This window comes from Lipotes vexillifer, unplaced genomic scaffold (assembly GCF_000442215.2).
Source record: "Lipotes vexillifer unplaced genomic scaffold, Lipotes_vexillifer_v1.1 scaffold252, whole genome shotgun sequence".
Taxonomy (NCBI): Eukaryota; Metazoa; Chordata; class Mammalia; order Artiodactyla; family Lipotidae; genus Lipotes; species Lipotes vexillifer.
This window is the reverse complement of record NW_006773367.1, coordinates 3,157,145-3,170,136: the sequence shown is the minus strand read 5'-3', so window position 1 is coordinate 3,170,136 and position 12,992 is coordinate 3,157,145. Positions and strand designations below refer to the sequence as shown.

At 40.4% G+C, this 12,992-nt stretch overlaps 1 protein-coding gene across 1 annotated transcript in view; it reads left to right on the top strand.

Annotated features, from left to right (window-relative positions):
• HSD17B3 (hydroxysteroid 17-beta dehydrogenase 3) overlaps positions 1-12,992 on the top strand; it is a 45,929-nt gene that overhangs the window by 15,303 nt on the left and 17,634 nt on the right. Inside the window, exons 3-8 of the mRNA XM_007448292.1 lie at positions 3,707-3,782; positions 6,245-6,352; positions 7,370-7,437; positions 8,912-8,947; positions 11,832-11,866; positions 12,944-12,989. Coding sequence (XP_007448354.1) covers positions 3,707-3,782; positions 6,245-6,352; positions 7,370-7,437; positions 8,912-8,947; positions 11,832-11,866; positions 12,944-12,989 — 369 coding nt within the window. The remainder of the gene's footprint in view (positions 1-3,706; positions 3,783-6,244; positions 6,353-7,369; positions 7,438-8,911; positions 8,948-11,831; positions 11,867-12,943; positions 12,990-12,992) is intronic.

Here is a 12,992-nt window from a genome sequence, read left to right as displayed (position 1 = left end):
CTTCCGATCCTTGCACTGGCTGGATATCAACAGCCAGGGCAATCTTAGAAACCTAGTGTTGAAGGTGAAAATGCCTTTCTCAGCTGTGGGTCCTGAAGGACTGTGTGGAATAGAGTCTGTTATACAAGACAAAAACCAAACTTCATTGCGTGAAGCCACTGAAATTTTGGAATTATTTGTTACAGCAGCTTAAGTTATCCCAACTAATGCAAACTAACAAGAAATGTCCAAGATTTACATGAAGAAACTTCTAAAAGTTTTAGAAGAATGCATAAGATCTGAATAAATAGCATATTACAGATGAGATAACTGATTACTGCAAAGATGCAACTTTTTCCTTAAATGTCTCTAATTTCAATATAAAACATTAAAAAATATAATCTCATCATTTACTTGGAAAATTAAACTAAGAAGATAACACAAGAACATTTTGAAAGAAAATAATAAATCATAGGGACTTCCTCTATGAGACACCAGATATCAAAGCCTATTATAAGATTATCAGAAGTGGCACTGGCACAGAAGTTAACAAATAGGCTGGTGGAACAGAACAGATAGATTAGAGACAGATCCATGTACATATGGCATTTGTACATGGCATAAGCATTTCACATCAGGAAAAGATGGACAAATAGAAAAATGTTACCAAGACAGTGGGCCACCCATTTTGAAAAAAATAATGCTAGATGATTTCAACCTCACACTATTCTCAAAAATAAACAACAACAACAAAAATAAAAAAAACTACAAGTGTTACAGGAAAATGTATTTATATCCTTGAAGTTAGGGAAAATCATAAAGGAAATTCTAAAAAAAAATAAGGAAAATATTCACAAAATTGGTAACATTAAAATTAATATTATGTAATGTGTGGAAAGAACACCATAAACAAAGGAGAAAATAATTACTGCATATATAGTAGGCAAATAATTAATACCAAGTATATGTAAAAATAAAGCTCCTACAAACTTATAAGAAAATGACAGCCCAACAGTAGAATGGGCAACGGGTATATTCTGGTTATATCCAGACAAAACTATAATTCAGAAAGATACGTGTACCTCTATGTTCATAGCAACACTATTCACAATAGCCAAAACATGGAAACAACCTGAATGTCCATCAACAGATGAATGGATAAAGAAGGTGTGGTACATATATACAATGGAATACTACACAGCCATAAAAAAGAATGAAATAATGCCATTTGTAGCAACATGGATGTGTCTAGAGTTGCAACATACTAAGTGAAGTAAGTCAGAAAACGACAAATATACCATATCACTTGTGTGTCTAGAGTTGCAACATACTAAGTGAAAGTACGTCAGAAAATGACAAATATCATACGATATCACTTGTATGTGGAATCTAAAATATGACACAATGAACCTATCTATGAAACAGAAACAGAATCACTTTGCTGTACAGCAGAAATTAGCATAATGTTGTAAATCAACTATACTTCAATAAAAAATTTAATAAAAAAGGGTATATGCTGGTAATTCACATATAAACATACAAAAAAAATCAGTCCCACTGACAGTTGGAAAAGTGCAAAGCAAAACAGTAAAGAGATGTAATTTCTTGAATTTTAGGTTGAAAAATTTGCTAATATAATATATGGGCCAGAGTGTGGAGAAGTAGAAACTGTATTTTTGATGGTACAGTTTTAAGGGAGGATATTTTGCCAATACTGTGAAAATTTAAAAAGCATGTACCTTTTAACACAGCATTTCCACTTCTCCTTGGCTATCTACTCTAGGAATTAATTCACTTGTATATACAAAGAGCAGTATTGAAGGGTTTTCACTGTAGCAATATTGGTAATAGGAAAACTTCAAAACAACTTAAATGCTCACCCAAAAGTGAATTATAGAGCACTATGAAGCAATAAAAATGTGGCTCAGCATGGACTGACCTAGAAATAGATACAATACTTAGAGATAAGACACATCATTCAGTTAAAAAGACAAGCTTATAATGCCATTTATAAAGTGTGAAAAGAAAGAAATCCCACAAAACAAACTTCTATTTCTGTAAGTACTTATCGATGCATGTAGATGCAGAGAGAAAGAAAGGAGGATCAATACCGAACTAAAGACAGCGGGAGCCTAGCGGTGGTGGGGAAATGGAACCATGGGTGTGGCTTAGTGACAGCTTTTACAATGAGAATGTGCTTGTGTATTTAATAGTGTAATTTAATAAATCAAAATAGAAAAAGATGTAAATGCTGAGGCTTCAGCTCCAGAGATTCTTAACTGGATGGTTGTGTTGGGGATTGGTGTTTATTTTTGACGTCTTCCTGAATGATTCTGATACCACAGGTTTAAATATTGGCTATTGGAGACCATATAGTAAAGTCTTCAATTCAGCTTCTTATGTGTTTTCTATAATATAACTCCTTGTTAAAATCTGGCATAGTGCTTGTTTTGGCAGCATATACACTAAAACTGAAGTGATACAGTTAGCATGGGCCCTGTGTGAGGATGACACACAAATAATTGTGAAACATTCCCTATAGGTAAATTTTATGTCGTGTGTATTTTACCAAAATTTAAAAATATAACAGTTTCATTTAATTAAAACCATAGAGAAGGATTTCAATTAACTGGGCCCTTTGTCACTAACTCAAATGTTGTCTATCTCTGTTTATTTTATTTTATATTTTAAAATTTTTTTTGTCTTTTTTTTTTAACATCTTTATTGGAGTATAATTGCATTATAATGGTGTGTTAGTTTCTGCTTTATAACAAAGTGAATCAGTGATACATATACATATATTCCCATATCTCTTCCCTCTTGTGTCTCCTTCCCTCCCACCCTCCCTATCCCACCCCTCTAGGTGGTCACAAACCACCGAGCTGATCTCCCTGTGCTATGTGGCTGCTTCCCACTAGCTATCTGTTTTACGTGTCTCTTTTTAAATGAACATTGGTTTTTCCATTTGTCTTCAGGCAAAGCTCTATCTTTTCTCACCTGTAGCATTTTTAGGTGTGAGGAGTCTGGGCCTGTCCATGACAACTCAGCACACTGTGTTTACCCGTCTCCTATGCTATGTTCAAGCACACCACTTCTGCACACTGTCGCTCAGCCCCCCATGAGTCGAAGCAGTGTCCAATCTGAAGAGGGTTCCTTCTGATCTCAGGGAAGCATCCGTTTACCCTCGAGTTTCCTGTTCCATTTTCTGTCCTTTTGGGAGCCAGAAAACAGAAAGAAAGGGCTCAGGTCCATGACTGTGCCCAAGTGAAGAGAACCACAGGAAGAACGTTCTTGTGAATAGGAGGCAGCTCACAAGTCGCTGCAGAAATATTGTTTTTTATTATGGGATGCTACTCTAGACCCTGTTACATAAATTATAGTATAAAATCCTCCAAATTCTGAATTCCACCACACATCTGATCATAGGTGGTTTAGTAGGAGGGCATTCAGATTGTGGATCTGTGCAAAAAAGCACTTAGAATAATAGTTCCTGGCACATAATAAACACATGCAAATAAACTACTGTTATGTCACATTTAGCCTGGCCCAGTGTGGCTGTTTTACTCATAACCCAGAAACCTTTGTCATATTCTGCATATTTAAACTCAGGAGAAGCAAGCACATCACCCTGTGACCAACTGAGTGATGCCCCAACTCACCTTTTATGTAACAAGCCTTTCCTGTCTGCTTATCATCTCCTTTTTGGTTTTCCTGTCTCTACCCTCAGTTAGCAAGACAGGGACTCAATGTCGTGCTTATCAGCCGGACACCGGAAAAACTACAGGCCATTGCTGCGGAGATTGGTGAGTGACCCCAAGAAATAAGGGAGATGTTTGTGGAGCCCACCAGCCAAGTCTGCTCCTGTCCTGCCCATAGAGACATCTGTCAGCATCCCTACGTCTGCTCTCTGGAGGCTGGGGTACCAGCCTCCTTAGGGGACCCCGGTTTACAAAGTTAAGTGCAGGATATAAGTGGCTTTAGTTCACTTCAGTTTAGTTCACCAGGGGTTCTTCAGGCTGCATGAAGCAGGGGCAGACTCACCCCACGAATAGGTCTACTCTCTTCTTTGGTCTAGCGTCTCCATATCTAGAATCAGACTCCCTCATCCAGAGGCCTCAGCTGTCTGATTGCTTCTGCTACTCCCTTCAAATGCAGGATCTGGGCTTCCCTGGTGGTGCAGTGGTTGAGAGTCCGCCTGCCGATGCAGGGGACACAGGTTCGTACCCCGGTCCGGGAAGATCCCACATGCCGCGGAGCGGCTGGGCCCGTAAGCCATGACCGCTGAGCCTGAGCGTCCAGAGCCCGTGCTCCCAGAGGCCATAACAGTGAGAGGCCTGCGTACCACACACACACACACACACACACACACACACACACACACACACAAAAGCAGGATCTGTGTTTGGGACTTCACTTCCCTATGTCTATGCTGTGCTCCTTGCAGTAGGGTGAGGGACAATTCTTACTGCTAGTTGTAAGATTAAAAAAAAAAGATTTGATCCAGGGCTGCCATGTATGGTTTTGAAAGTTGTACACTATACAATCCCAAGAGACAGCATTTACGTTATAAAGCTTTATTATTATGATCCACTCTGACATGTTCTTAGTTAATAATGATCATCATATGCCTTTCTGGGCATTTGCATTTTAATAATAATTACTAATTTAGTAATTGATAAATTCCGTAACTCAAAGGAATGAGTCTTCAACTATGAAGACTCATGAAGACCATAGCAGGCTATCTGGGGGAGAGCCTTATTTCTCTGGAGAGAATTTGGGCTAAGAGAAGGCTGTGGGAGGTGTGGGGTTGAGCAGTCACAACGAGGAGGCTCAGTGCCCTTGAACCAGTGAATTCTGCTTTTGTTTTCTGTCTGGATATCAGAAATAACTTTGACCCAGGACTGGGACATTCTTCAGTGTTTCCTTTACAGTGCTAAAGTGTACTTTTTATCATCCTTTTGAAAAACAAGTAGTGTCTTTGAACTGCCCCCAAACTTTGCCTTAAGATCACTTGCCCCAGAAATATTGGGTCTAATTCCAGAGCTAAGCAGGCAGCAGCTGGTGAGATCTGCCCGTTGCTTTTATATCTAAGAAAGAGCTCCTGCACAAGGCAAGTTCACATAAAACAGTGGAAAGAGGACTGAACTTGGAGGGAGCAGAGTTTGGGTGCCCTTGGTCAAGCTAGTAAGCTTCTCTGAGCCTTAATTTTCTCCTCTGAAAAATGGAGAAAATACCTACTTTACAAGGTTGTTGAGAGGATTAAAAAATATATTGTGCGGGCTTCCCTGGTGGTGTAGGGGTTGAGAGTCCGCCTGCTGGTGCAGGGGACACGGGTTCGTGCCTCGGTCCAGGAAGATCCCACATGCTGCGGAGCGGCTGGACCTGTGAGCCATGGCCGCTGAGCCTGCGCGTCCGGAGCCTGTGCTCCGCAACAGGAGAGGCCACAACAGTGAGAGGCCCGCGTACCGCAAAAAAAAACAAAAAAAAACAAAAAAAAACCATATATATATATATATATATATATATATATATATATATATATATATATATATATATATATATATATATATATATATATATATATATATATATATATATATATATATATATATATATATATATATATATATATATATATATATATATATATATATATATATATATATATATATATATATATATATATATATATATATATATATATATATATATATATATAAATGTTTTATAAATGCTAAAGCGTTGAACAAATACAAAGGGTTTCTGAGTGTATGTGACGAGGACCTGACACTCACTGAGCAGAGGCATTGCACTTTGCTCTTACAGCCCTTAGTCCAGGGGTCTGAAACTTGAGCATGCACCACAGTCACCCCTAGCACATGTGAAAACAGATCACTAGGCTAACTCCCAGGGTTTCCTGGTTCAGTAGGTCTGGGGTGGAGCCTGAGATTTTGTGTTTCTAACAAATTCTCAGTGATGCTGATACTGTGGTCTGTGGACCTTGCTTTGAGAATCACTGCATTAAATGTGTTATAATGTCTTTACTTGTCACTGTAGTAACTCTTAGTATCACACAGAAACCATCATTCACAAATCTTTTAACACATCCCAGCATTTATCCGAGGCTATTTCTTGTTTCTAATTAAGGTGATGGGCTTGTGCTCTTAAGTGTCTGTTCAGGTAGTATAGGAGCATTGGGAGGACATGGGCAAGAGGGGGATTTGTACTCCTGCTCATTAAAAAATAACTGTTGTCTCTAATGCAGAGTGGACGATAGGAAGTAATGTGAAGATTATACAAGCAGATTTTACCAAAGATGACATCTATGAGTATATTAAGGAAAAACTTAAAGACTTAGAAATTGGAATTTTAGGTAAGTAAATTACAAAATGCAAAGCTTGTTGTAATAAATCAGTGAAACAATTATCTTAGTGATACTTGATTATTCAGTAGTAGCTTAAACTTAACCCATGACTGTAAGCTGTAGCATTAAACCAAATATTAAAGTTCAGTTCTTCAATAGGAATTAGTGGATTAACAAATTTGTATATGACTTTGGAATGTAGCAAATCTACATATTTCAATCTTTCCAACCATATTTCCTAGTGTTAAAATATTTTTCTTTCACTGAACTGATGTTGATATTTGGCAGGAAGAGGGAAACTTTGGCCTAAAGGAATTAGTTAAGCAAACAAACATCACTGCAATTGATCCATGAAATAGTGAGTCATTGTGGTTATCTGAGGACTGATTTTCTCATTTGGGAAATGAGATACAATTTTTTTCTGAGATAATTTATAGACAATCTGTTTTGTAACCACATCACAGTACAGTGTTTGTATTGTACATAGAAAGAAGATTTTGATTTCTAGAATAATTACATTTTTACTGATAAAAGTGTAAAACATGTTGCAGGAAAACTTGTGAAAGAACACGTGAGCATGTAAAAGAGCTATGAATTTCTTGAAATCCTGACAGCCTGTGATAGCATCTTGGTATATATCCTTCCAGATGCATACACATATATTTTCAAAATCAGGATTAAACTTACATACTGTTTTGCAACATTTAAAAAAATCATACATCACTAATGTTCTCCCAGGTTTTTAAAACTCTGAGCAGTCATAGTTTTGAATGACTCCATTGCATCCCACCGCCATGATTCATTTTATGTGCATTGTATTATAGGACCGCAATTTCTTTCTCTCCAATTTCCTCACTGTTACCAGATGATGTTGCAACGAACAACCTTGTATATAAATCTTTGGTACACGTTTCCTTGGAAAACTTCCCAAGAATTCCTGGGTTGAAAATGACAGTTTTTAAGGCTTTCGATAGACATTTGCCATGGGCTCTTCTGACATCTTTTTGTTTTGCCTCTTTTGGTCAGTCAACAATGTCGGCATGCTTCCAAACCTTCTCCCGCGTCATTTCCTTAACACACCGGATGACATCCAGGTAGGCCTACACTCTTCTGTGGAGGTTTTCCTCTCACGTGGTCCTGAGCCCCCCGGCTGGGTAATCACCAGGGCCGGGAGCGGGTAATGGGATTGTATTCTGTATTCCAGGTGGGTGACTGGAGGTCTCCCTTTCTCTTCGCCTGAGTACTTGATATACAGTCAAGGGTACTGCTGTTCACGACTATCTCTAGGATGAGGACATCTTCCCTCTCCTCCACACACCAAAATTTACCTGTGCCAGTCTTTCAGGGCTCTGCACTTTGCTTTCTAAGGGGGTAATTCTGCCTAGCAAATTCATAGCTTTGTATTCATGGCTTTCTTAGTCTTCCCAGGTAATAAGATTCGTTCCACTTTCAGTGTGATAGAAGCCCCTCGCACAGACTCTGTGGTTGGGGTTGTTGTCAGTTCAGCCAGCTTGACTCGGACCCATGACTGCCCTTGCTGGCCATGAGCAAATTTACTACGCATTTAACAGTCTTCGAAGGCGCTATATTTCAACGCTTCCCCAGGCCCTGACCTTTGAAGTAGTGGGGTTATAACAATTCTGAACAGGCTAGCATGCTTCTATTCCCCGATCCCGCAAGTATTCCTAAGGTTCTGTGTAGGCCCCACGTCTACTGCGTGGACAAATAATGCCAGATTCCTTGGACCCTCTGAACATCCTCACCGGCCACACATCTAACTCCACGGTCCCTGTTTCCGGCACAAGTTGGTGTCTCTCCATTAAGCAGGTTCCGTTCTTGCTTCTCTTTATTTACGTCTGCCTTTGTACTTGTCTATGTGTCTGACCCTCTTTTCCTCTCTGTCTGTCTTGGGTGATTCTAGCAGTTTCTTTAACTGCCCTCTGTAGCTGGGAACCTGTATACCTTGTGTTATAGAGCCATTCACCTTTCTAATCTCTATGCTATTGTCTCCTAGGTCACATATACTAACCTCCCCTCCTTCAGCTGGAAATCAACCATCTCCCTTTGAAAAACTGTTTCCGTATTCCTGCCGAAATTTTCAAGGAAACTCTTAATTGTTTTTGTTTTTGTTTTTGTTTTTTGCGGTATGCGGGCCTCTCACTGTTGTGGCCTCTGCCGTTGTGGAGCACAGGCTCCGGACGGCAGGCTCAGCGGCCATGGCTCACGGGCCTAGCCGCTCTGCAGCATGTGGGATCCTCCCAGACTGGGGCACGAACCCATGTCCCCTGCATCAGCAGGCGGACTCTCAACCACTGCGCCACCAGGGAAGCCCGGAAACTCTTAATTGACTTCTATTCAAGATCACATTCTTATAAAATCATAGTGTGGATGTCAGATGTTTCCCCGTTCTAGTGCATTCTGAATATCAACTAGGAGCCTAATTTGCAGGCTGAGGCAGCCACTGAGACACACACTTCTGCCCGCTTCATGGTTGTTTAGCACTGAATACTTTTCAAGAGAATTTCTCAAATGATCCAGCTGATTCATGATTTTGATTATTTATTACAGAGCCTCATCCACTGTAACATCACCTCGGTAGTGAAGGTATGTGATCAATGTATGTGCTCAGTGCATTAAAATGTAGTAGCTGTTGGATTTGGCAACTCAGGAGAATTGGCCCCTTCCCTGTAGATGCAGAATTCTTTAAAATTGAACTGTACTTTAAAATTGAAATGAGAGACCATGTAGTAGCCTTTTAATTGTCTTGTCTGTTTTCATCAAGAAAATACAGTGTATTCACTCTCTCTGGCATCTGAATCCTTTTTCTGCATTCAGTTTTGTCATGTCAGAACATATTAGGCCTGATGATGATGAAACTTATTCAGGATTCCAAAGCAACTTAAAAAAAAAATAGTATCTTCTTGTGATTTTAGTCTTTGTAAATAGAGGAAAGCTCACTCAGTTTGGAAAAAGGACAGAGGGTGTGGTTTGGATTTTATAGACTCTTGTTGTTCAAAAACTATTTGTTGAAGTGAAGTTCAAGTTCATATGTATTCTGATCCCAGGTCAGTTACTGGACAGCATTGGGCATGCTATTTAGCCCCTTTGAACTTCAGATTCTTCATCTGCTATTAAAAGAGTATTGAACTAATTGATGTGTCAGATGCCATTCAGCATTCAGGTCCTTTTATTAGAATTAACTGCATACGCATTTATAGGCATGAGTACCACAAAGCTATCCTATGCTGTGTCTTTGTGTGAATAAGAAAAAGGGAGACAAATTGTCTGTGCAGACAATTTGGAGAAAGGTGCTGCTTAAGAGTGGACATAGCCCCATGCTTGGTGAGTAGATGATGCCTTTGTGTGAACACAATATTTCCCTTCCCTCTGAATGATGAGAGCCCTCTAAATGGCTTGTGAGTGAACCCTGGGCTTTCAGCGCACACTTACCCCCACAGCTGGGCACCTTGCTCGGTACACAAAATTCACAGCTGTGCCTGGCAGCCCTCATAATCACTCTGGATGGTCCAATGGAACTTCAGCAATGAATCAGGTATGACTGATTTCATGGAACTGGGACCCTTATTGGGAAGCAGCGGGGGGCTATCTTATCTTCACAGCGTGGACTGGTGGGGAGAACTGGTTTCCCAGAGGAAAATAGGTTCCTATCAACATAAAAAGAGGGGATGGATGCTGAACAGACCAAAAAAAAAAATGTTTTTCATGTGCCTGCAGTTGAGCTGACAAAAATTATTTTCACCATTGGTTTGTTTTTTTGTTTTTGTAAGTATACTGGTATTTTATAGTTTCCTGCTCAGTTTTTATTGGTACATACATTCTTTTTATGCTGAGCAATCAATGGCTTTTTAAAATCCCCAGCTGATGTAATTGAAGGTTTCATATGTTCCACTGTTGTCTGCAGCCTTACCACTAAAATATTTCACATTAATGGATACATTGATCTTTCAGTCTTGGTTCATTTGATCACAGGGTTTCCCAAATGTATTTGACAACCCTCTGACTCTTTTAGCAGAGAAATGCTTTGATTTTCAAAAAAATTATTTTATACCTTGGTAAACACTAACTTCCTTAAGTAACAAAGAAAACAAATTGAAGTTTAGCTTCTAAGTATGCAATGCCCAAGTTGGCCACGCTGGTTGGAAGCATGACTAGTATCACTTAATTATTCCAAAGTAACCATCTGGAAACACTAGAGTTCTCTATCAAGCGCAGAGATGGGAGAATGAGTTTGAGGGCAAAGGGAACGTGGGATAAGAGACTAAATACTGGAACCTTTGAGACAGGGACCCACAAAGTCCAGTGTTGTGTCTGTAATTGGGATCATTCACCCAGTCAGGCTTTTGGGAGACTGAGAAATGCTGTTCAACAATGCTCCAACTATATCCTTAATGAAGTTGGGAGAAGAAAGGAAAGGGTGTTGACATGATCTACTCCTCATGCTTCTCTCACCTCCCTCAAAATCCAGGGTTTCAGAAGGCAGTCCAGTCTAGGAAGCCCTCACCACTCCCACCCCTGCCGCTTCTCCAGAGCAGTGAAAACATTATCTGGAGGCTCCCAGGGATGAGCTTAGGGGCCTTCCTAGGAAATGCAGGGCCCCAGACAACATGAAAAATCAGGCAAACTTGTCTTCTGGTTCCCAGTGTCCTCTATTTCTCTGCCTCTCCCCATCTGTTTGGATGCTCTCTGTCTCAAACCTGCTCCCAAGACAGGGCCTGATTCCACTCAATTGTACTTTCAAGAACATTTCAGTCCATGGGTTTGCCTCTTTCTTAATTCTTAAAATGGGTGCCTTAAAATTATGACATGAAAAGCTTTCTTAATGAAATATTTAAGTTCCAGAACTGGCAGGGAAGACTTCTCCCAGGGACAGTAGGTTGGGCTGGGGAAGGGATGTTTCAACGCTGTTGTAATTCCAACAGACCAGCAGACATGTTGTATCTAGGGAGCTACCTCACAGACCACCTGCAGGCTGCCAGTGAGGCTGCTGTTGAATTGAAGAGATGTCCTTCTCCATCTCATACCTTGTATGTGAGACACTCATGGACACTTGTTAGGTTTCCTGACAGTCCCCTAATTCTAACTCCTGTGTGAGTTTCGTAATGGCCAAACTACTTTTGCCTCTCTCCCAGAATGAAGGGTATCTGCGGAGCCTCAGCGTTGGTCCCACAGACATAAGCCAATTTCCATAGTTTTTCACTCCCTTCATTTTCCAGGAAGACTTCAGTTTTATGAAGAAGAAACCAGAGGCCTCTGAACTGTTTGCCATTTTTCTAAGTTGCCTTTTATGGGTTCCAGCCAGACTCTAGTGTTGTCAGAATTACCTCCAATGAGTGTCAGCAGATTTTCAAGGCCGTCTGAGAAGATGAACCTGTTTCTCCAGTTTCCTCCAGCACCTACTTCCTGAGTCCCCACGGCACATTGCTACATAGTTCCTTTGTCAGGGCTTAACTTTGCCCTTCTCTTATAGATGACGCAGCTGATTCTGAAACACATGGAATCAAGGTAAGGTCTTTTCTTGGAAAAGCCATGGTCTGCCTGGCCTGGAAATCAGCTGACTTAAGGACCAGGGGGATAGGGTTCATCTGCTCCTGCTTTAACAAATGATAAAACTATGATGAATGGACATGGAGATTATGGTTGGACCAGGCCAGCTTTGCAAGCAGATAAGCATATTTGCAGGTCAAATGTAGCGTATACTGGAGGGAGGAAGAGAACAGCAGTTTCAGCAGACATTGTGTTAAAAAAATTAACTCACAGTGAGTATAAAAGAAACTTCAGAAGTTGGCCTGAGACCAAGACCATCTCTTTGTTATTATGCATTTCAGCTCTTGTCAGAATGAATACTCCAGTTTTGGAGTAAAAATCACCACCCCCATCAGTGTCTCTATTTATTCCATGTTTTAAATCACCCTATTACAATGCCCGTTTGGGAGCTAGTTTTTCTCAGGTGGTATTCACTAAAAGCAAATGGTTAATAGTTTTATCTTACCTAGAGAAAGAAGGGGCTTGGCCTTGTATTCCAATCTGCAGTTTCTTGATTTTTCTGGATTGAATCCATCTAGTTGGGAGGAATTAAGGATATTGAATTTCAAAAGGGTAAGTAAGAACCCCAGAGACTTGTGTAGGAGTGCCTGTGTGAGCAAATGATAGACTGTCAAATTCCACCCAAGACAGGATTCTGCATATGACATCTGTCCTGTTGTGGGTCATCTTTATAAGTCAGAAGGGACCTTGAGCTCATGTGGTCACATTTGAGAGAGAAGGATCACTTCCCCCTTGAGTCTTGTCTGAGCTGAGTTGGTTCTCTGCATTTTGGTGGTGGATCTTTGCTATAGCAGAGCCCCTGTTTCCAGTCACAAGCTCTTGAAGTCAACTGACTGCCGAGTGGCATCACGGTGTGGTGTAGTTCGTGACTGAGGTGAAGTTCCACTCACAGTTTTGGAAGCAGAACACTTAGCACACATGGAAACCTAGAGAGGATGGAAGTTTCCCAGCATTCACATGAGCCCCTTTATTTTCTTCCTTCTCAAGGTGTAACCAGGCAGCAAAGCAATTGAAACTTTGTTTCTTGCCCTTTAGGCGGAAAGGTCTCATCCTGAACATATCTTCCGGGGCGGCCCTCTTTCCC